The sequence below is a fragment of the Ammospiza caudacuta genome, chromosome 22 (assembly GCF_027887145.1).
Source record: "Ammospiza caudacuta isolate bAmmCau1 chromosome 22, bAmmCau1.pri, whole genome shotgun sequence".
Taxonomy (NCBI): Eukaryota; Metazoa; Chordata; class Aves; order Passeriformes; family Passerellidae; genus Ammospiza; species Ammospiza caudacuta.
This window is the reverse complement of record NC_080614.1, coordinates 7,937,180-7,961,226: the sequence shown is the minus strand read 5'-3', so window position 1 is coordinate 7,961,226 and position 24,047 is coordinate 7,937,180. Positions and strand designations below refer to the sequence as shown.

Here is a 24,047-nt window from a genome sequence, read left to right as displayed (position 1 = left end):
AGTAACAAAAAAGTATATCTAGTAAAATATTAGGAAGTTCTAAGTTTAATAATGGAGCTCTGTGATAATGGAGCACCTGCCTACGCAGCCAGGGGAGCACCTGCTTGAGGGACAGAAATGTTTAAAGGGGCAGAAATGATTGAGGGACAGAAATGATTGAGGGACAGAAGTGTTCCCTGGGCTGGTGGCTGACTGTTTTTGTCTCCTTGGCAGGAAGCTGACATTGCAGTGGCTCCCCTGACTGTCACCTCAGCCAGGGAGGAGGTGGTGTCCTTCACCACCCCCTTCCTGCAGACCGGCATCGGGATCCTGCTCCGCAAGGACACGGCCTCCCAGGACATGTCCTTCTTCCACTTCCTGTCCCCTTTCAGCAAGGAGACCTGGACAGCTCTTTTGTTTGCTTACTTGCTCACCTGCTTCTGCCTCTTCCTTGTTGCCAGGTACAAATGCATTTCTTTCACAGGTTGTGTTCAAGTCAGTGCCTTTCTTACCTATGAACAGCTCAGATAATCCCAGGAGTTTTGCTTTTTTTTCCCTTTTGCTCTGAGGAAACCTCCTGTGCCGCTCTAGTACAAGGGCTAAGAATTCTTAAACCCTGTCAGATTAAGCCAGCATTATGAGTGGGATCTCCCTGTGAGGAGGACTAGATCTCTTGATGGGGATTATTTTTATTTTTTTCCCTCTGAATGTCTGGTTTTACCCTGTCATTTTCCCACAGACTGAGCCCCTGTGAGTGGAACGAGCCAAAGAATGAAGAGAACCACTTCACCTTCCTGAACAGTCTCTGGTTTGGAGCAGGAGCACTGGCCCTGCAGGGTGAGCTGGGAGGATGATGATGGTGCACCCAGCTCCTTCTGTGACACTGGGGTGAAAAGGTGTCCTAGCAGGGACACTTGGAGCAGTAAAGCAGGTTGGGAAGGTGTGAGCACAGACCTGCTGGGCTTTTACAGGTGATTGATTCTGGTTGGGGAATATCTTCTGCTCAGGGCAACCATTGCTTGGGGCAATGCCCAGCTGAGCATGGCATGGCTGCTTTGTCCAAAGGAGAATTTTTGTGCAGCTTTGTGCCACTGCTGCTGCTCCAGCCCTGCCCCGAGCAGCACAGAGGGACCCTCCAGGCTCAGGCTCTGCGTAGCTGCAGGGCAGATTTGCAATTTGCCTTTATTTCAAGTGAACTCTAACTGAGGCTGGTGTATCTGCAGTTCGTGGTGTATCTCTGGCTCCACATCCCCTCCTGTGTGGTTTATGTGATTTTTTGGCTCCCTGTGGTGCAGGTGCCACCCCCAGGCCCCAGGCACTGTCGGTGAGGGTCATTGCTGTGGTCTGGTGGCTCTTCACCCTGGCCCTGCTGGCCGCCTACATCGCCAACTTCACGGCCCTGCTGAGCTCCGGCAGCGAGCAGCTCCCCATCCAGACCTTCGAGGACCTGGTCAAGCAGAGGAACCTGGAGTTTGGGACCTTGGAGGGCTCCTCCACCTTCTACTACTTCAAGGTGCAGAGAAATCTCCTTGTGCCCACACACAGGGGCTGTAGGACTGCAGGGCTGGGGCTGTCTCACAGCTCAGGCCTTGTAACCCCTACAGCACCCTCGCCACTGCTGACTCCCTCAGTTTTCCTGGCATACTTCAAATAATATTGTTCATTATTGTTGATTATTATTGATTATTGTTCTGTTCAGCCCTTCCTCCACCTCTTCTCACAGGAAAGCAGGCACAGAATTCTTATTTTTATTCTGAATTCTCCTTTGAAAATCTCTCTACCCTTCAGGGGCTGCCCTTGTGTACCTTAGTGCCATCTGTGACACTTGTGCCCCTGGTGATGCTTGTCCCCAGTGTTAGGGACAATCTGTTCTTGCAAGGGTTCACAAATGGTTTAAATGCTCTTCTTCTCCAAACTGTTTTACAACCCTTGCACATACAGGCAGATTTTAATTTGTTTGGTGGTTGTCTCACCCTTGAGTTTGACACTTGGATTTTTTGACACTTGGGCTTGATGTTTGAGTTTGACACTTGGATTTTTGTGCTGCAGAACTCCAAGAACCCCATCCACCAGATGATCTACGAGTACATGGAGAAGAGGAGGGAGCACGTGCTGGTCAAGACCTACCAGGAGGCCGTGCAGCGCGTGATGGACTCCAACTACGCCTTCATCGGCGAGTCCATCTCGCAGGACCTGGCGGCCGCGCGCCACTGCAACCTCATCAGGGCCCCCGAGGTCATCGGGGCCCGTGGCTTTGGCATTGCCACCACCCAGGGTGAGTCCTGTCCCCTCTGTTCTCTGGGATACCCAACAGGGAGAGCCAGCACCGCTGTCAGGGTGACCAGACTGAGAACGCTGCGTGGCGGGGTCACTGCTCTGTGGGGAGTTACACTGGCTCTTAGTTTGGACTCTAATCCACAAATATTCCATCTCCTGGTGGCCTTGGCCCCAGGAATGCAGAGCAGGGGACAGTCTGCTCATGTTCTTCCCAAAGCACTTTGCTCTGCCCCTATCCCACAGGTGGATAGGGCAGGGTCTGTGGCCAGGGCAGGATCATTGTTAGCCAGGAGAAGCCTTTGGCAGGCGGGGCTGCGTTCAGTGACACCTCTGCCCCCTTTAGCAATGTTTAACTAAACCATGGCTGGGGGCTCTGCCATCCTCCTCTCTCTCCTCTCTCCCCAAGCATCCCCCTGGACCAAGCCCCTGTCCATCGCCGTGCTCAAGCTGCGCGAGTCGGGCGACCTGGACTACCTGAGGAACAAATGGTGGGAGAGCAGCTGCCTGCGCCAGAGCCGGGAGCGCTGGGGGCCCCTGGAGCCGCCGGCCCTGGGGGGGCTCTTCCTCACGCTCGGCATCGGCCTCGCCCTCGGCATCCTCGCCGCCCTGGCCGAGCTCTCCAGCAGCAGCCGCCGCGCGGCCGCGCACGCCAAGGTGGGCCCTGCACCTTTCCTGTGCTCCTCTATCCCTCCTTCCACCAAAATGAGCCCTGGCTCCTGCTTCAGGTCCTATCCTGCATCCCTGTGTCCCCCCTTCCACCAAGGTGGGCCCTGGCTCCTGCTCTGAGCCCCGTCCTGTGTCCCTCCTTTCTCCAAGGTGGGCCCTACACCTTGTCCTGTCTCCCCATGTCCCTCCTTTCTCCAAGGTGGGCCCTGAACCTCGTCCTGCCTCCCTGTGTCCCCCCTTCCACCAAGGTGGGCCCTGCACCTTTCTATCCCTCCTTCCACCAAAATGAGCCCTGGCTCCTGCTACAGGTCCTTTCCTGCATCCCCGTGTCCCTTCTTTCTCCAAGGTGGGCCTTGCACCTTGTCCTACCTCCCCATGTCTCTCCTTCCATCGAGGTGGGCCCTGTACCTTGTCCTATGTTCCTATTTCCTTCCTTCCACCAAGGTGGGCCCTGGCTCCTGCTCCAGGTCCTGTCCTGCCTTCTGTGTCCCCCCTTCCTCCAAGGTGGGTCCTGGCTCCTGTCCTGCCTCCCCATGTCCCTCCTGCACCAGCATTTCCATTCCAACCTTCGTTTTCTAAGGAAAGCTGTGCAAGGGGTGAGGGGAGGCTGTGCAGTTACTCCTTAAAAGTGCTAAAATTTCACAGCTTGGGCTGTGGGACGGGCTTGTGGCCTGAACAGCATAAATGTAATATATAGAAATAAAATAAACCCTTAGGACCCCTTTCCTCCCCCCCCCCCCCCAAAAAATGATTAAGGAACATTCCCCTGAATTCTCAAGGCATTGCACTGCCCTGGGTGTTAGGGAGGACAGTAAATGATCCTTAATGAGTTTATCCCAGGGGTGGCTGTTCTTTAGTCATTAGACAAGGAAAACACACGCACAGTGAAACTGCACCAGTGCCCCTTGGTGCTCCTGCTCTCCAGCCCTCCCAACGTGCACATGGAATGGATGGATCCACAGAACAACCACCCACAGCCTTCTCTCTCCCATTTCTCTTTCAGAAATCTTGTTGCTCTGTTTTCACAGAAGAAATCTGCACTCGTCTACGCATAAAAGGAGCTGCCAGACAAAGCCAGGACACGCCAGGGAAGGCAAATGCTTGAGGAGTTTTTGCTGTGTTAGGGTTGTGCCACGTCCTAGGAGCTGTATCAGTGTAGGAAGATGTTTTTCTGCTAGCCTAGAGTGTTAGTTTGCTAATTACAGACACACACAGCACTTCTGGAGTGGTGGTGGAGCTGCAGACACAGGAAATTAAGTGGCTTGGAAGAAATTACATTGCTTAGGGGTAGAGTGGAGCTGTGAATGGATAAACCGGAGCAGAGCTGGCCAGGATGGTGGATCCATGTTTAGGTTTGAAGTTCACCCTGTAAGTCCATGAAGGCCTGGAGGAGGAAGTGACTGGGGACAGGGTAATGTGAAGCCTCTGCTACTAATTCCTGTGTGAGGAACAGTCGTGGAACATTAAAGCTCTTGTCTGTCTCATAATCAGGAACAGCAGCTTAAGCACTGCAGCTCTAAACAGCCTCACCCTGCCCTGCCTGAGCAGCAGGGGCTGGTCCCTGGAAGGCAATTCCTGGATCAGAACTGACAGGGCTGCTGTGTAACCCCAAACAGGCCCTGCCTGCACCCCAAAACGGGAACCCCTGCCACCAAGGTGGCATCTGAGCTAAGAAATGCCAGGCATGGCTTGTCCTTTGACTCTTCCCAGCAGAGGAGTGACAATGTTTTGTTCTTGTTGCCCAAGAGTTGAGGATTGACAGTGGAAATCCATCAGTACCAGAGCAGGGAAGGAATGTGGGGATGAGTCAAACACAGCAGAGCCCCAGCTCCCCTGCAAGGGGAGATGTGAGGGTGTTTTGCATCACTCTCCTGCTCTCAAACAATGCTGAAGTTCAGGGGAACAGTTGTCTCAGCTGCATGTTAAACACCTTCCTCATTAAGCTGCTTTCCCTTTCAGAGCTGGGATGACTGAGGCATTTAAGTGTTAGGGCAAATTGGTGGTGAAATCACTCCATTTATCAACTGCACAGCTGAAGGAGGGAAAAAACAAATTGGGTTCTTTGAGAATGGCTGTAATTGCACTGCAGGAACAAAACCACCAATCCTTGTCAGTCCTAGGAGGGAAAACTGAAGGGAAGAGAAACCGGGGGAGTTAAGGATGGGGAGTTATGGGTGATCCTGAACCCAGCACTGCTCATTCCCTGGGAGGGAATTCAGTGAGACTCAGCTTCAGCTGCTGTGAAGGAATTCAGTGCAGCTGCAGGACTCCCTCATCCCTCCAGGACTCCCTCCCTCATCCCTCCTGCCAATGGGAACAAACAAGGGGTTTGGAATTCCAGGTGTTGGGAAACCAGGGCTGGTCCTTAACTCAGACTGCAACAGCCCTGGCTCAGTCACAGCCTGAGCAGTGTTTGTGGGGTGAGAAGGTGGATCAGCCCTTCCATCAGCTGAGCTGCACAGAGCAGGAGGGATTTAGGTAAGTGTAAAAGCTGAAAATGCAACATCAGGAAATGCAACAACAGGTTCACTTAGCAGTTAAAAACGATGTGGTAGGTGCTGTGTCACTGCTGGCAGAGTAGGCAGAGATGTATAAAAAAAGGTTTCATTGACATTTAAATATATTTCTATATGAATGTCTCACAGAACAAAAAAATAAAGTCTTTTCATCACAAATACTGCAGCATTAAAATAAACACTTACCAAAATAAACAATGAGTGATATACATATATATATTTGAGTGTGTAGACTATAGAGTGAATCATATTGTCGCTTTTTAAGTCACAAAAGCACAATATAAATACGGAATTTCCTGTGAACTCTTGTCCCTGTTGTAATAAAAATACATTCTTTACAGTTAAAGTAAAACTAGTGCAAGTCCGTGGGCCGTGCCAGCTCCATCATTTACAGGGCACTTCGTACTTGAAGATGACGCTGAAGATTTTGCCCCCGAGGCGGTCGGCGAGCCACGAGTTCTTGATGACGGCCAGCTTGAGGCTCTCACACCTGAGCACGGCGTAGTAGTTGGTGTGGATGGCCCTGCCCATGCCCTCGATGACCACCAGGTCTGTCTGCCGCTCCCGCACCAGCACGGCCAGGCCCTGGTCCAGGCGGCTGCAACGCAGAGCGGCCACAGTAAGGGCACGTCACAGCCACACCACAGCCACACTGCGGCCACACCACGGCCACCATTGCGGCCACACCACGGCCACCACTGCGGCCACACCACGGCCACCACTGCGGCCACACCACGGCCACCACTGCGGCCACACCACAGCCACCACTGCGGCCACACCACGGCCACCACTGCGGCCACACCACAGCCACCACTGCGGTCAGACCACGGCCACACCGTGGCCATCCTTCAGCCACCACTGCAGCCACACCACAGCCACACCGTGGCCATCCTTCGGCCACCACTGCAGCCACACTTCCGTCACACCTTGGCCACCCCTGCAGCCACATCTCGGCCACATCCCAGCACCACCTGCAGCCACACCACGGCCTCATTGCAGCCACCCCTCAGCCACCAGTGTGGCCACACCATGGCCACACCTTAGTTCCACCTGCAGCCACACCACAGCCACACCTTCGCCCAACCTGCAGCCACACCATGGCCACACCTCAGCTCCATTTGCAGCCACACCACAGCCACACTGCAGCCATCCTTTGGCCACCACTGCAGTCACACTTTGGTCACACTTCAGCCACACCTGCAGCCACACCTTAGCTCCATCTGCAGCCTCACCACGGCCATACCTCAGCCACAACTGCAGCCACACTTTGGTCACACCCCAGCTCCACCTGCAGCCACACCACGGTCACATTGTGGCCACCCCTCAGCCACGACTGTGGCCACACCTGCAGCCACATCCCAGCTCCACCTTCAGCCACACTGCAGCCACACCATGGCCACCAATGCAGCCACACTTTGATCACACCTTGGCCACACCTTGGCCACACCCCAGAGCTGCCCCGAGCTGCCCACTGGGACTCTCCATGGAGTTTCTGGTGCCCACAAACAGCAGCCCCTGAAAGCCAAGGGGATTGACTGAAATGTTGTTTAAATGCACCCAAGCTTGGATTTTGATACAGGTAAATTCTGTCTCCAATAGAGGAACTGATCAGAAAAGGTTAAACAGGGTGAAATGGTGCTTCTGTCCCAGGGGGTTTGGCCACCTGCAGTATCTGGCACCAGCCATAACCACAGCTCCCGACCCAGCTGTGTCCTGCACACAGACACCTCACCAAGGGCTGTAAGGCCTGAGCAGTGTCACAGCTCTGTAAACCCACACTAAGCACCTCCTGATGGGTGTGCAGAGTGATTCCCAGTGGGAAGGGTGCCTGGGATGCTCCACAGCCAAACCTCTGACCATCCTGCAGCTGAGGGACACCAATCACACAGTGGGGCTTTGCCCACGTACCTCAGATCCAGGCACGGAGAACTGGAGCCCGTCTGAACCAACAGCAGCTTCTCATCCCTCAGTGCAGAGCTGTTAAAAAAGACAAAAATATTAAACAGCTGCTTCAGCAGGGCCTTGCACATCTGGGAATAAGCCAGAGGAGCAGGAATATCAAACCCTCTTTTGCAGAGGCTTCCTTTGCTGCAGGGACTTCACCAGGAAACACAATGTTTCCTTGAGCATCCTCTCCTGGGGACACTCTGTGTGTGACAAACATGGATTTGCCTCTATTAACACAGAAAATTCCTGGTAGAGCAGCTGCAGTGCTTGTCAGGGGAAGACACAAAAAGAAATGTAACTACAGGCGCGCCAGAAAGACCCAATTTCTAAATTTTTCACTTTAACGAAAGCAAAAGCTCTGCCTTGGGCTGAGGCTGGAGTTAGAGATGAAGAGAGAAATGCAAAGCCAGGCTGGGCTGTCCCCAGGGAGGGTGACAGGGACAGGGGTGCTGCTTACTGGATCACGGGGTCCATGGCCGCGATGCGCTCGGTCACGATCAGGGACTCGCTGTAGGTGACGTCGTTGAGGGCAGGGCCAGAGTTACAGGCCAGAATCACCTGGGGGAGGTCACACAGTCAGGCTCTGGCATTCCAGGTGCTTGGATCACTCCCAGTTTGGCAGAGGAGTGTCCTGCTGGTGGGCAGTGATACCTGCCAGCAGTTACCAAAACTCCAGAGGAATGGCAGGGAGAAGCACTCACCTCTGTCCCTCTAGAAAGGAGCTCTCGGACAAAAGGAAAGACTCCTAAAATTATGTCTATCCCACTGTTATCTGCGAAAATTAAGGCACATTTATGAGGGGGACCCTCCTGCAAGAGAAAACCAATGCATTCAGGATGGAGCACCACTCACCTCAGGGCAGTTTGTTATTCACAGCTACTCCTCCCACATTTTACAGCCTCAAACACCTGAGCCTTGGGGTCTGGATTGCAGCAAGCCCCCAGCACACAAACAGGAGGAATGGGGCTCCCTGATGGTGCCTTTGCACAGGGGTTTAAACAGCTCCTGTTTTAAAACACCCCTCAAGCTCCTGTGCTGTGTTTGAGACAGGGCTCTCAAACTCCAGCAGTAAAACCTCCACCTGCCAACTCAAGCCAGGCCTAACTCCAGAGCCAGGCTTTGATCCTGAACGTGCTGGGTGCCAGCTGGACCTACCTTGGAGGGTGTTTTAAGCCAGCCTGGTGCTGGCTGCACAGCATTCCCTTCTGCCAGGAAAGGGCAGCATGGACTGTGGGGGCAGTGACATCCTAAAATGAAAAGATATTGCCTATTCTCCATTAACCTCTTCATTTGTTCTCAACCTGGTGTTATGAAACTTAGTTCACTCCAGTTCATACCAGCAGAAGAACTGAAAAATGCTGAATTCCTAATAAAACCTGACAGGACAGTGCCTGTAGTTCCCTAATTATCCCTGTTACACAAGATTAGCTGGTGCTTTGTTTTAGGATGGAGCATGTAATGATTTGCTATAGTCTGCTCATCCCCAACCTTTAAGCTGCCATTTTCAACTGAGAGATTTACACAGAGACACAAAAGCTTTTTAATTAATCTTAATTAAATGGTAAAAGAGATCACATGGGAAAAAAAGAAAAAAAAACTTTCCTAATTGGTAAGTTCATTGCTTCCAGCAAGCTCCTACATTCATGCCAGGTTTAGCTTGGCTACTCAGGGGGAGGAACAGCTCAAACACTACATTTGGCCCCAGGGGTTTAAATTCAGGGCTCTGGGTATGGAAATAGGAGCCCTGATGAGGAGGGGAGGCTCTGGAGCAGCTGGGCTCCAGTGGGAATTCAGGGAAGCAGCACTTTAAACCAATTCCTTTATTCCTTTCTTTATGGTGAATTACTGGGATTTGTTTTGGGCTGTCTGAACAGAGTCTGCTCAAACCCCACAATTCCCAAGGTGGTTTGATGATTAAGGGGGTTAATTAGTGGCTTTAGGGCCACCCAGGGTCGTACCTTCAGTCGCTCCAGCCACTGGCTGTAGGAATCTTCCAACCAGGGACGTTCTGTGGCACAGACAGAGCAGTGTCAGCATTTCTTATCAGCAGCCACTCACTCTTATCAGCAGTCACTCTGCACATGGTACAAGCAGGAGGCTCATGCTGCACTCCCTGAAGCATTGAAACATTTGAGCTCAGGTTTCCAAAGTTAAATGTGAAGGCTGGCAGAGTTCCTGAGCTCTGTTATGGGAATGGCTCCATGACAGGAGGCCTGAAGTGGAATTTTCACACTAAAGCTCTGTGTGAGTGCTGTGAGCTGGGTGTGAACCCCCAGGACTCTGTTCCCTGCCAGGGACATAGCAGTGAGTGACCATTTCTGAGTTTAAGGAGAGAGTCTGAAGGTTTAATTAAAACTCTGCATTTATATAACCCTAACAAGCCCTAATGATTTTTGAACCCCACTCCATTCCCTCATTAACACCCAACCACCAGCAGGGATCTCCCCTTACCTTGGAGCTTTGACTTGGCTTCTTCAAACCCAAACTGTGGCTCAGACTCCAGAACACTGGGACAGGAGAGAGACAAAGGGCACAGCTCAACACCTCCACCTCACACCAGTGGAATTCAAACATTTCTTTAGCTGGGGCCCAGCAATTTTACTGCACTGCTTGTACTGGGGGTGTCTGTGGGTCCCAAAACTGGGAAATGTATTTCGTGATCATGTTAAAAACAAAAGGCTCGTCAGGAATTAAATCAGAGTTCTGATGCTAGAAGAAAACAGCCTCAGCAATGTACAGATGTTTGCAGGCAGAAGGGTACAGGCAAAAAAACCATTTTGGGGTCTGCAAACCACCATGAAATGTAATGACTTAAACCAGCTGCAGGCTGTAACAGTGGTGATGGGGAGATTGAGGAACTTTTGAGGAATTTTTTACATTCTGTAGTTTAAAGGGTGCTGTTAAAGGATGTAACACCTACTCTGAGACTGCCTTTGCTCCCCAGTCAAAGACATTCCCTGCCAGGAGTCCTTTCACCAGTGCAAACTGCCTCTCCTCCCAGCCCAGGGAGTCCAGGGACTCGATCACACTCTGGAAACACTTCAAGGCTATTCCATTTTCTTTCTGCTTTACCTGTAAGACAGACAGAAAACACTGGATTTACAGACCAACATTTCTTACCCAGCTTTGGCTGTCTCAGTCCCAAGGCCACTTTTAAGCATCTCCTCTGTGTTCATGGACCAACCAATTATTGTCAGTGTACTTAGGAGCAAGGAAAAACTTTCCTGGATTCTCACAAAAAGTGTCATGAGTGCCAGATATGATCTATAGCCCAAGAACTGCTTTTCTTAGCAAGTTAGAGGTGCAACAGACCTTGAGCAGATTGGGAAATGGCTCTTGGGCAAGAATGGGAGAGTAGACACACAAAACCCTTGTGGCAGTAAAATGATGCATCAACTCTAGGAAACCATCACCAGCAGTCCCACAAAATCTGAAGGGTGTTTATTTTTTCTTTTGCATCATCCCAAATTCTCAGCAGCTCTGAGGTTTTTTTCCCTTCTCTGTCTCCAGTGAGATCAGTGTTACAGGGTGAGATTTCTTAGAAAATTTAAAATGATTCTGGGTACCAAAGTCTTGTCCTGGCAGTAAACTTGTCTGAATTACAAGAAGCCAACAGAAGCAAAAGCCACCTCCCTTTTATCCCTTTCTCAGAGTGAAGGTAGCACTTGACAGTGCAGCCAGGGAGAACTTTCTCTGTATTTTGCAGAAATATGTCAAAGTCAGGAAAAGAGTCTTGGATCAGCCACCAGCACTGTTGTTATTTATATGTCACATAAACAAGTGGTGAGGAATGGACATAGAGAAAGTTGTTTTTTGAGAAATAATGACTTGAATGTCCTTTCCCCAATCATTTCATGTCACAGAACAAAACACAGAGAGAAAACAGCTGCATATGGGTAATGAATGGAAAAGTGTCTTGAACTCACCTTGGAATAGGGGTCTGGAAAACTGAACTCATTCAAACAGTGTTCCCTTGTATCCAAGAGACTTCTGACTGTTAAGGTACCATATGCACTTTAAAAAGGGAGAAGGGGGGGAAAACAAATCAATTACTTCAAACAGAAAAAGTTATTTTTCCCTCTGTTTCCACTGTAAGTCACAGCCCCTCACATGAAGCTGAAAGTCCCAGGTGCTAAATCCTGGTTTCACCATAAGATTATTGAATCTACAATTAAGATCATTTATTGTAGATTCAGTAATCTTAAATTCGAAAATCTACAATAAGATTATTTAAATACAATGAGGGAAAATGTTCAGAATTGACTTGCTGCTATTTTTAATAACCACATACAAATTTTTAATAACAATTTTTCTGCCAAGATGGAGTTGAGCAGAGAAATTCTAAGACATGAAATCCAAAATCCCTGTGCAGAGGATGTTTGGCACATCTGAGCCTTCAGCCTGCTTGGCTTTGTTTGCTCTGCTTCACAACCTGGTTAGCTTTTGGTGGGCTTTCAGTGCTCAAAAGAAGCAGCAAGTGATGCAGAAGGGAAAATAAAAACTTACAAGGGCTGCTGCCTGAGTGTCTGGAGCTTATTCCAGTATTTCTGGCGGAATTTCTCAGCTCTCTCCTGTGCATCCACAGAGTCTGGCTGGCTGGCTGCAGCTCGCTTTGCCACCTGGCAGAGGAGAGAGGCAACACTTTTGGAGTTACCAAATTAACTCTTCTTCCTGGAATTGATGTGAAGTTCAGTCTGAGCAATAACCCCTCCATCTGCCTGCCTGTTCTGTGCCTGCTCCCTCCCACACAGCACCTCCCAGCCTCCCTTCATTCCAAACAGTAAATAACAATTTTAATGGCTCTTTTCATCCCAAAAGAGTTAAAGTTTGTTTTCCAGACTGTACTGTCAGAAATTAAGCACAAGTTCTAACTACTTAGAGGAGGGGAAAAAAGGTAACAATGCTCATCCACTAAAGGAGAAACAGAAGCAGAAATTTAATGGTGCACATCGACCCCTTGTGTTCCCTTTTTGTTTACTCCAGTGAACTGCCTGAATCAGCTTCAGAGCAGGAAAAAATAATTTATAATTTGTGCCTGGTTCAATTGTGCCCTTCCCATGGAAAAGTGTCTGTGAGGCAGCAGGACTGCTCCCAGAGGAGGAACAACCCAAGGATCTGTGGCCTTTGGTTGTGTAACTGTCCTGCTTCAGCTCTGTACAGAGAGGTCCAAGTGCCATTGAAGAGAGAAATGCTTTGAAAACACCTTTCAGGAGCTAAAAAAAAGCACCACAAAAGAACATTTCTGCCTTTGAAGGGGTCAAGCCCTTCTTTAAGAGACTGGGACAATTTCCCTCTGCCACAGGGAAAGAGGGGCTGGCCTTCCAGAGGGGTGCCACAGCAGGAACATTGTCCAGGACAAACACAGGACAAACATGCTGCTCCATAGAAGATTTATTTCTTAAATGTCTGTGTCACTCACACAGGTCTGTTCTGTGACTCTTACCCCATCCAGTGCCTCCTCAAAGCAGGTGAGCCAGTATTTTCTGGCCATGGCATCATCTGTGAGGTCAACAGTGTCTGGGATATAGGTGGAGGGGTCTTTCAGCAGTGGCAGGTTAACAAGTGGTCTCTCCAATCTGTCCATTTCCAGCATGTCAAACTAGGGGAGAAATGAAAGAGATGGATGAGAACTCACTCAGAAATTAATTTACAACGAATTAAATTAGCACAAGGGCTGCAGAACTCCAGCCACTGTTAAGACTGACAGATTTGCAGACAATTATAGGTCATCATAAATAATCCAGTTCCCTCTGTGGATTATTTTATCCATGCCCACCCTAGAGACAGAAGTTGTCCAGTGTGAAAATAATCCACTGTGGAATCAGAACTGCTGCACTGTCAGTGACTTTAAGAGATGACTGGGCTTGTGCCCTTCTGTCCAATCTTGTATTTTTCTTCTCACAGGAAGCAAATTAACACTGCTTCAAGAGGGCTGAACATGACATTCCAAATTCTGAGCTATTTCAGCTGCAGCAAAATCCAGCTGAGAGACAAGCATTCCCCCAACTTTTGTGAAGTGAACAAGACAAAGTAGCAGCCAGTCTGTTTTATGAAATGTTCCATTCAGCACTACACAGGACAGGAGACAACACCACACCAACAGCACACTGGGCACTTCTCTGGGAAGCAGGAGAATGATCAGCCATGTCCAGGTGAGCAGTGCTGAGAGAACACACACAGGGCAAGGAAAAACAGCACATACTGTACCACTGCGTGTTCTCTGCAAGGGGGAAACATCAGGGGATGTGCTCATGAGCCCAGAACTCCCAGCATAATTCTCTCCCCAGCTGTACTGGTTTGGATCTAGAAAAGAGAAAGACACAGACACACATAATCTGAAAATAAAACTGAGAATAGTGCTGTGAGTGAGTCTAGAGCCAGCATCCCTCTGAGCAGCTGCTGCACTACACAAGCCAGCTCCCCTTGTCTTTAAAAGCAAACAGAATTTTTCCCTCTAACCCCCAAGAGATGTTTCAACCACTCAATGAATTACCTGCTCCAAGGAGCTTCAACCTGAATGAGACAAGAGACAATTTAAGTTCTAAAATCATTATTTAAACCCCATTTCCTTGTCATTAATCAGCATGCCTTCAAAGCACTATCACTGAGCATTTATTTCTAAATCTAGATCCATTATTAACAAAATAGTATTACAGAACTCCCAAAGCACAATGTAAGCTTCAGAGAAACACTAAAGTTATTTCCAGATTGGCTTTATTTGAGGAAAGTTTAATGAGCTCAGATGTGCAGTTCATGCTGCAGAAGCAATGTCTTTAATTCCTCAGTAGCTGCTTCCTTGCCCATCTCTATCAAATGGGCAGGAAAAGAATTCCACATCCATTTTTTGGAGGTGTGTTTGATATTTGCTGAGCTAAGGAAAATCAGCAGCTGTGCCACTGGAACCAATGTACTGCCTGCCTTGCCAGTACACCCACAGGGGAAAAGGAAAACTGAACAGGCAGAATTCCACCAAAGCAGCCTGAATCCAAGGGATCTGGACAGAAGGGTCTCCTCTGGGAGGCTTTTCACTCTCAGACAAACAGTTTGGAGATACTGGTCTTCCTCAGCACATTAAAGGAATTCAGAAGTGGCCGCTTAAAGAGGGGGAGGTTCTCCAAACCCACATTTCTCCAGCTGGATTTAGAGCTGTGGCTGCTCTTTGTAGGAGTGCAGAGAAGAGAAAGGCTGCTGTCCTCTCAAAGGTGAGCAGGAAATCCAGTGAGAAATTGAGATGTCCCTGCCAGAATGTATCAAACCAAAGCCCAGCATCTGTGTTTATTAGTGCCAAATGGATTTATTTAGGCAACAGCTTACATGCAGCCTCTCAAGAGAAACTTGGACAGTACACTGACATTTCAGAACACAGCATATACAGAACAGAGCAGTGCTGTACTTACTGTCTTGTTCAGCTCCTTTTAAAAATGCCCCAATGGCTCCCAGGTAGCCTTCATGTCTCAGGAACAATGCCTGAACCTCTCCCTGCCACAATATGAAACATTGCAATTGGATGGTCCCTGAGGGCTAACAGGCACTTCTTTGTCACTAGTTTCACACTTTAATTTAATAGAAACAACCAGAAGATGGTAATAGTCATTTGTGCTACATTCTCACACATTCAGCAACTTTTAATGGTGCTTCTGGAGCAGCTCAGGGAGGAACTGCTCACACACCTCATCCCCCAGTTATCACCCAGCTGGAAAACACCCATGCACCTGTGGTGTGAGGTCTATGGCCTTCCCAGGAACATCATTCCATGAATATTCAACTCCTCTTGCTTCAAACAGGCTGGAAATGGGATTGCCAAGGTGAGTGTGTGCCACTGCAGCCAACACCACCTTTGGGACGCTGCTCCTCGTGTTTATTTTATTGCACTGCTCTTCAACACCACACAGACACTGGGCATTACCCACAGGCAAGCATCCCCCCATCAAATAATCCAATTATTAATGCAAAATACAGGAATGCTGGGGAGGAGAAGCCTCACCCAGGCTGGGTGAGACATGGCCTCTTCCAAGGAATTCCTTTTCCAAGGAATTCAGCAGTGACTGGGAAACAGCAGCTCCAGCTCACAGGGAGATCTGGATTTCAATCCCTGGCAAAGTGTCTCTTACAACAACCTAAAGCTGCAGTTTTGCAATGGCTTTCTTGGAACAGAAAGGGCCAACAATGGTGAAATAAAGAGGGGAAAAGGCACAGGAGTCTCTTTCATAAAGCACTGAGATGAGAAAAAATTGGTGTCCTCTTCTCTATAAATTCCCAAAGTTCAGGACTAATCTACCTGTAACAACCATTAACAAGCTTGTGGATTGGACCTTTCTCCTAGCCAAAAATCTTCAGTATTTTCCACAGCTTCAAAACCTGCAAAGAACTTCAGCTTGGTTGGTTTGAGGTTCGATTTTCTTTTTAGTAACAAAACCCCACTGATGCCAAGTGCCTCAGCACAACAACCCCACACTGCATGGCCTGGGGGTGGAAAGATGAAATCAGCAAGAGGAATTGAATAATGATGGTGACTATCTAAGAACATAGTGGAAACTCATTACTTGGAGCTACAAGACAGATTGTCAATCAAAAAATAATAATAAAAAGAGAGAGAGGGAGGTAGGGAGAGAGGAAAAAGGGCCAGACACAACTCCCAGACATTTCACACTGATTTCACCCCTCCCACAACACATCCCTGCCTTACCTACCTAAGGAGCAGCATTCTAAGCTTACTTCATGTACAAATTCATTTATTAAGGTATCCCAACAGCCTAGAAAAACACCTAAAATGTGACTTTGCTGTGGGGAAGCCTGTGTTTTCCTTACCTTGGAGAAGAAGTTGATGCTGTAGGTGATTGTGCGCATGGTGACGGGGTGGCCCCGGATAAAAAACCCTCCAAAATAAATTTTATCCAGGTTGTGCAGTTTGGCATGCAGGCAGGCCAGCTGGCCAATGTCATTGCTGATCATGTGCAGCAAACTTTTGGCCATATCTTCTTTGGAAAACTCTGGAAGGCAAGGGAGAGTAAAGCAAACGGCACACAAAGTGAGGAAGCTGCAGTGGACTGTGCTTTTCTAACTGAACCTGCAGCTGGGGAAGGAAAAATCCAGGGTTGGAGCAGTTTTCTTTATGTGGGGAGAAGAAAATAAAAATCTCACATATATAATGTACTTCTAACAAGGAGGAGTGTGATTTGATTTTAAAAAAGCCCTCACTAAGCCTATGTGACATATTTCTTGAAAAGAAACTTCTGGATGGCAGGAATTCATTTCTTCTCTCTAGGAACCAGGGGTGAGGGTTCATCCATCCCTCCTGGCCTGAAATCACTGCAAGTGATTTCATTAAGATAATGCAAATTGTAATAAATCATTGCCAAAGGGCCTTTCTGCAGCCCAGAAAGCCACATCTATTTCCCACAGGAATGGATTAACCCCAGGCTAACCAGACAGCTATTTTTTAATTTTCCCTTGGCTTAGGCAATCCCAAACTGAAAATATAAATATCTGCTTTTAAAGCAGTACTGAATAATATTTTAAATCAATATTGTGCAGGCAAACCACAAGATCATGAAAGAAGCTGGTGATTATTTTCAGCTCTATTTGTTAGATCAGGATAAAGTTAATTCCCAAGAGCCAGAGGAGATGTTTGGGGAGATCTTTTTGATCCCAGTACCTTTGTCTGCTGTGGTGGACTTCCCAAAGCTGCTGGCAATGAGATTCCCACTGAGCCCCAGGGTCTGGTAGGCACCTCCATACACATCCTTCACCAGCATGTCCACGTTGGTGTGCTGGCCCTTTGAGGCCAGCTGCAGCAGTTCATCAAATTTCTGAAGGTGAGAAGCACAGGCAAATTTACAGGAAAATCTCTGACCTGAACCAGAGCTCTGCAGCATCCTCACTGCCCAAAACCAGTGTTAGAATGAACCCTGCCAGCCAAAGACAGGCTGGTCCTAATTACAAGGATGTATCCACAGTGATCAAACACACAGATCTCAAGTGGAGTTCCTTTAAAAATCACAATCAACCCTTGTTATCTGCAGATATTTTGTTGAATTTCCCTTGAAAATTAGGGTGGGTCAGCACATATAAAACAGTCAGAAGCCTCATGGCATCCCTTATCTTGGAATTCAGAAACACAGGAACTAAGAGGAAACAGAATTTTGTCTTGCTGAAGCACAATAAAAGAGAAGTTTGAGAAAAAAGTCTCAGTGTGCCTTTACTGCCCCTGAAATTAAACTTGCAGGCAAGCTCCATTATTCCAATACTTAATTTATAACCCTGTTAACTTGAATTTCTTCTACAAAACCAAGAGAGAACAGAGAGCAGGCACTGCCATGGTTTAAGATCTCTTCTTCAGGAGCATCAACCCAAAAGCCCAGCCCAGGCTGTGCCCTCCCTTTGACATTTTCCTATCTGGTGCATTTGTAACTCAAGCTTTTCCCACACTGCTGACATTTAGGACACTCAATTAAGCCACGTGGCTCTTTGGGAAGCCCAGCATGATGTCAGAGCAGGACTAAGTCAGGCCTTGATCGTCAGCCCAGGATTTAAATTTGAATTGGCAACCAAAGAACCAACCATGAGGCAAAATTTCTCCTCTCAGCTCCCAGACATTTTGCAGCAATTCTGTGCACCCTGCTTTCTTCTGCAGACAGTGCTGCAGGAACTGGGCTGGTGTTTTAAGTTGAAAAGAGAATAAAAAATTACTTTGAGGAGGCTCTTGTCCATCATTTGTCCTTGATTGCTTTTGGTCACAATAAGCATCTTCTAATTCTTGTCCCTATATTCCACCAGTATCTTCTTTTCATGTAAAACTTCCTTTTATGCATCAGAAGTGTCAAAAATATAAACACAAGCCCAGGACTCAGCCTTCTTACCTAACAATTAAGCATTTCAGGTTTCCTCCCAGCATTTAATTTAATCCCACCCCATTAAAAGAGACACTTGGGTACCTTTGTTTTGGTGAGCAGAGCTCCCAGACCCCAGAAGGTTCCACCTCCAATTGAGCTGCCCCCAATCCATTCAAATTTGTCTTCTGATTCTACCTGTGAGTCAAACAGGGCAGATTTATTCAGAAAGTCCTTTTATAATGTTGAACACATTTAAATGTCAGAGTGTGCAGAGTTTTGGAGGAGTGGAATCAGTGGAGATGGAATCCTTCCACTGTGGAAGGGGCAGGTGAGAAGGGAACGTTGCACACACACCACAAGCAGTTTTGGAAATCTTTGTGTTTTATTCTTGGCAAATAATGCTAAATATAGACATTAAACTTGGTCTCTTCAACAAACAAAAATCACTTTGATCTGACAGCCTTTGTCCTCATTGAGTAATCACTTCTCTAAACATCATATTAAATGTAATTTTAAAAATATAGTGAATAGAAAAGCATTCAAAACTCTGCAATTAATAGAAATAACTCAATAAACTTTAAAAAGGGCAAAATTTTATTTTTAAACCTTGCACTACCCAGGAACAAATCTGAACCAGGGAGAGGTTTCAGATCACCTTTATCAAATCTCCAGCAGAGCATTTTGGGCACCACTCACCTTGACTATGGAGACCCCTGAGCCAATGTTGACCAGCAAATAAGGGAAAATGTTGGGGTGGTTGGTCTGGAAGCGGAATTCTGTGTCTGAGTCCTTCTGGTAAGCAAACACCTCGTGGGGGATGTTCCTCAGCACAAAGTTGCACCCCTTAATTAGGCAGGTCATTACATCTTCCTTATCAACTCTGAGGGGGAGGAAAAAGCCTTAAATAACTGTGCCAGCCCTCCTGATAAGGCAGTTTGTTTTTGGAGCAGGATTTTTGCACAGACTTTGCAGAGGGGAATTTTCACAGCAGCTGGCACAAGCCCAGCCCCACGGAAACATGAAACCTCCATCTGCACATGGCCTGGTGCTCCCCTCCCACGCCAGGAGTCCAGGCTGGGGTTCTGTTACACAGTAACTTCAATCATGTTGTCATTAAAAATAATCCTGTTTGCTTGTTTACACTGCTCCTTTCCTGCCCTGCTCCTTTCATGGGCTGTGCACCCCGGCCATAAAGTAGGTCAGGAGGCTCAGCTGGAAATTAACCTCAAAAAACAATTTCCCAACATGGAATAATTGTGTGTTTCTCTTCCCCTGACTCTAATAAAGCACAAAAGGCCCCCTCAACATTTCAGCACTTGTTTAGGACAGATTCAAGGGGTTGGGAGGAGCCTACAAGTGGGATTAGCAAACACAGAAAAAGACTTCTCACAAGAGTAGCAGGATTCACAACAGGATATCCCCAGTGTGAGGTCTGGGAATGTGATACAAAACTTAGAGATGATTGATAAGTCAGATAACACACACTGATTTCTGAACTTCTGTGTCTCTGTATGGAAATTCCTACAGGAAATATCCTGAGGCTTGTTGGAAACACAAACAAGGCACAAACTCATCTCAACTACTGCAGAATGATTTGTGTGTTCCATGGTGGAGAAGCTGCTCTGGTCTGGAGCTGGGGAAAAGCTGAGTGTGTCAGAACCAAATAAAAACCTAAACCAGAGGCACCACATGAGATAAGAGGGGAAAGTGCCTCCTTATCTTGATCAATTCATCTTTAGTACAGCCAATAAGGTACTAAAGGGGGCTGGTGTGAAATAAAGAGATAACAGAGCCCAGCTTATCAGGAAAAATAAGAAATTTGCAAAGATAATCTAAAAGATGAGCACAGGCCCTCAGGGGTTGAGGAATCTCCTACAGAGATCACAGCAGAGGTGCCTTGAAGCTCTCCCCAGTGTTAATATTGGGGTAAATTAATGCTTTTCTACACTTACAGCATAGAAAGTGTGAATTTATAGGCACCACCATCTGTGGCTTTGATGGCTTTTGTCTCTATATAGATAAGATGGCCTTTGGTGACATCTAGGCAGATTTCAGTGTCAACTTTTTAGGATTTGGTGTTTGATAATGGTGCTTGAACAGTAAATTCATGAGGCTGTAAGTTCATGGGGCTGCCCTTTGTTCTCCTGCAGGCCTTTGTATGAAATTTAGGTAGGAGCTGTACAATAAATGACTGTCACGTGAATTCCCTCTGAGCATGCCCAGGAAAATGACAAAAGCTTTAGGAGTAGGTGTAAGTTAATTCCTCACAGAAGAAAAAGCAGTTCCACTTACTTCAACCCCAGCTTCTTCTCAATAAGGTCTTTGAATTTATAGGCACCACCACCTGTGGCTTTGATGACTTTTGTCTCTGTATTGACAAGATGGTCTTTGATGAAATCTAGGCAGGTTTCAATGTAAGTGTTTTCAAATTTAATGAAGTGAAGTCGAGCTGTAATCTCCTCCTGGACAGATATTTCATACAAAGGTTCATTGTCTGTGTCCTTCAAAAGAGAAAAGGATTTCTTAGAGAACATCAAGGTTAAATGCTGAACTACTGAACATCAATACTTGTGCTTTTCTTGCCCTTGAAACTGTGTTAATGCCATTAAACATAACACCTCAAGCTGTGGCAAAGAAGAATAGAGTTTCACAGCTCTTAATTCTCCTTAAGCTGAGATAATCAATTCTCCCATGCAGCTGACGTGCAGGAAATCCCTCTGCATGAGGAAACTTATTTCTGCACAGGAGCAGGGATTTTTAACAAAAGTACCACACTTACTGTCTTATTAAATATTTATTAAAATAAATATTTTAATCAATTAAATATAAATAATAAAATTAAATATAAATAGTACCTGGCAATACAAACACTTCTCAGAAAGTTTTATATAAGCAAGTTATTAGATGGGTTTGGATGTAATTTCTGTTCTAGCCAGTCCAGAATCTCACTCCTGTGAGTCAATCCCTGATGGAATTCTCACCTTTCCAGAATGATCAAAGGATCTCACTCTTGCCACTTTGTGCTGTACAGTTGAGTAATAAGCCAGCTTGGTTAATGAACCACCTGTTCATAAAGAGATGACAAGTTATGATTAATGCCTCACCTTGGAGCAAACAATAGAATTTGTGTTTATGTCAGCTCTTGGTTCTCCAGGTTTCCTCAGGTAAAGCCAGAGAAAATTAATGGGAATGCAGAAAGAATTCTTTGCTGAGGAACTTCTTGGCCTGCTTAACCCCCAGAGCATCACAGGAGGGAAAAGCTCCATAAATTCAGTTTGTGCCTGACTGATGTGGGACGAGGATGAGCAGTGGAAATTCTCAATTAGCCAGGCTAATAACATGTACTGCTGTTATTCACCTTGTTTGGGAACTTCATGAAACCCCCCAAATCTGTACCAGGATTTTCTCAGCTGGTTTGGCACCACTGAGCAATGCCCCTCATGTGCACAGAGTGTTTCAGAACAACACCTAAATAACATTCTCACCCTGCTTTTAGGGACAAATCTGCAAACTCCTGGCTGGTTAGAAAATGACCCTCTGTACTGAGTCATTATTTTGCAAGACTCATCTTGGCTTTGGGGTAAAGAATGCTCAGAGTGCTGTTTCTCAAGCACACAAAAGTGGAGATGTTAGCAATGTGCAAGTCTGAGCAGAGCAGCCTCATCACACCCTTCAGGTCTCCAGTCTGCTCATGGCAATAAAACTTTCAAACTTTCAACTCTCCCCTTGAAAAAGAGTTCAAGCCCTTGCCCTGTCTTTGCATCTGACCTGTAGAAGTGGATTTCTGGGGTTACACTGAATAACTTCAATGTTTTCCAGCACAGTGCTCCAGGTCTGAGGGTAACTGTGATCCACTACTGGGTTAACATTAAAGTCCTGAAAGTAAATAAAAACCTGGCAATGTCAGATCCTAAATAATGGCTAAGTTCAGTGGCACTGCACTCTGCTGCCTAATAAAAACCAAGAAATGAAGCAGCAGAGGTGAAAGACACTGTCAGCTCTTCCACAACGCTCAAACATTTTTGTTAGGAAAATATTTGCAACCTGTAGGAGAAAAACAGGCAGTTTACTCCAGGAAAATTTAAGTGAGGTCAATGTAGAGTGACCATGGACAGAAACCTACAGTATCAAAAGCAATAAAGCTCCCCTGACCTTGGATCTGATTTCAGTGTCCCAGGCACTGCTTTGAAGTCTCTGGTAAACAAAACCCACGGTCTGTTCTGCTAAAAGGTGAGGGCTGGCACAGCTTTTATGGGAAAGTTTCCCTCCACAGCTCCAAGCTGAGGCTCAGTGTTGGAATGTCACTTTCTTTACACCGACAATGACCCAGGTGCTGCAGGAATTCCCCACCAGCCCCACGGGATGCAGAGCCATGGCTTTGCGCGTTATCCCCTTGCTCTCCCAGTTTTTAAAGACTTAAATCCATTCAGAACACCAGCTGAGACATGTAACTAGGTTTTATAACTAATCCCAGGACTCTAATTCCGAGCTGACCCGCACAAAGGGCCGGCTCCAGCTGTTATTTTCACAGGCGTGGAACCAGCAGCTCCCGAGGGGCTGAAGTGACACAACAACATTTTCTATTATGGTGCAGGTTTTATTCCCGCTCTCCCTGAGTCTCCAGCACACAGAGCAGTGTTCACCCGAGCAATAACAGCTTGCTTTTCTTTTCTCTGGCTTTTCTCCTAAAAAGTTCTGCTGATCTTGAGGCAGTAAAATGTGTGAAACGGCACTTGTGGCTTAGTGGGTGTCCGCAGAACCACTGCTGATCCCTGCACGGGAGGAACTGGGAAGAAACTCAGCCTGTCCCTGCACAGCTCCCTGTGTCACCCTGACAAGTGTCACCCTGACAAGTGTCACCCTGTCCCGTGTGTCACCCTGTCCCGCATAGGGAAATCGCCAATGTTGGCTGCTCGAATGTACGCACAGAGCAGCGGGTGGTTTGGGGGTGATTGAGGCAGCAATGACAGACCCCGACACCCTGCCCAGCCCAGGCAATGCCACAGCCGCCGTCCCCGGCTCTTTTTGCTTCTTCCAGGCCGGTTCTGGGAGCCGGAGGAGCGCCCGCAGCATCCCGCGGGCCGCGGCCTGGGCCGGGGGGCGGCTGAGGGGCTCCGCACTCGGGCCTGGCGCACTGGGGCAGGGCCCGGCGCGCTCTGAGGGGGTGCAGCCGATGTTCCCCAGCCCCGCCGCCCCCCGGCCGGTCCGGCCGAGCCCTCCGGGCTCTCCCCCGTTCCCCCTTGGCCGCCAAGGGCAGCCCCGACCGGGCCACCCCGCCCGGCTCCCCGCGGCCCGTTACCCGCGCGGGGCCCGCCGGGATTTGTAGTGCCGCTGCTCGCCCGCGCCGCGCCGGTACCCGGCAGCAGGACTACAATTCCCGTCGTGCCCTGCGCCGCCCCCCATACCGCGCAACCCGCCGGGAGCTGTAGTGAGTCCGCGCCCACCCGCGCTGGCCCGCGTTTCGTGGGGGACTACACTTCCCAGCGTGCCCCGCGCGCGCCCGGCCCGGCCCACCGCGGGCCCCCTCACCGGGGCTGCAGCCGCCGCCCGTTCCCCGCCGCCGCCCCTCATCCGCAGGCCTCCCCCGCCCGGTTACCGATGTCTATGGCGAAGCGCTTGGCGTTCTCCAGGTTGCGGAAGATCTCGTCGGGCGGGAGGGTGATGCTCTTGTCCAGGCTGCCGTGACCGCTGCCGCGCCCGCCCCGCTCCGCCATTTTGAACGCGACCCACTCCCTCCCTCACCCCGGCCTCATCGGCATGCAAATGTATGCGCATAAATCTGCATACGAACGAGGGGAGGTGCGGGGAAATCAGGCGGGGAGAGCGCGCT

At 48.3% G+C, this 24,047-nt stretch overlaps 2 protein-coding genes across 2 annotated transcripts in view; one reads left to right on the top strand and one right to left on the bottom strand.

Annotated features, from left to right (window-relative positions):
* LOC131567159 (probable glutamate receptor) overlaps window positions 1-5,671 on the top strand; it is a 10,680-nt gene extending 5,009 nt beyond the window's left edge. The window contains exons 5-10 of the mRNA XM_058818673.1: window positions 214-440; window positions 719-816; window positions 1,275-1,492; window positions 2,029-2,254; window positions 2,663-2,910; window positions 3,926-5,671. Coding sequence (XP_058674656.1) covers window positions 214-440; window positions 719-816; window positions 1,275-1,492; window positions 2,029-2,254; window positions 2,663-2,910; window positions 3,926-4,027 — 1,119 coding nt within the window. The 3' untranslated portion in view covers window positions 4,028-5,671. The remainder of the gene's footprint in view (window positions 1-213; window positions 441-718; window positions 817-1,274; window positions 1,493-2,028; window positions 2,255-2,662; window positions 2,911-3,925) is intronic.
* On the bottom strand, window positions 5,525-24,047 carry PANK4 (pantothenate kinase 4 (inactive)). Its single transcript, XM_058818672.1, has 19 exons — window positions 23,814-24,047; window positions 21,199-21,281; window positions 20,510-20,718; window positions 18,914-19,097; window positions 18,320-18,412; window positions 17,041-17,194; window positions 16,194-16,375; window positions 14,783-14,864; window positions 13,588-13,688; window positions 12,829-12,984; window positions 11,892-12,004; window positions 11,312-11,399; window positions 10,306-10,457; window positions 9,837-9,892; window positions 9,344-9,393; window positions 8,087-8,194; window positions 7,843-7,943; window positions 7,347-7,415; window positions 5,525-6,036 (listed from the first exon to the last, which is right to left on the bottom strand). The coding sequence occupies exons 1-19, from the start codon at window positions 23,929-23,931 to the stop codon at window positions 5,823-5,825; spliced, it is 2,313 nt and encodes a 770-aa protein (XP_058674655.1). The 5' UTR covers window positions 23,932-24,047; the 3' UTR covers window positions 5,525-5,822.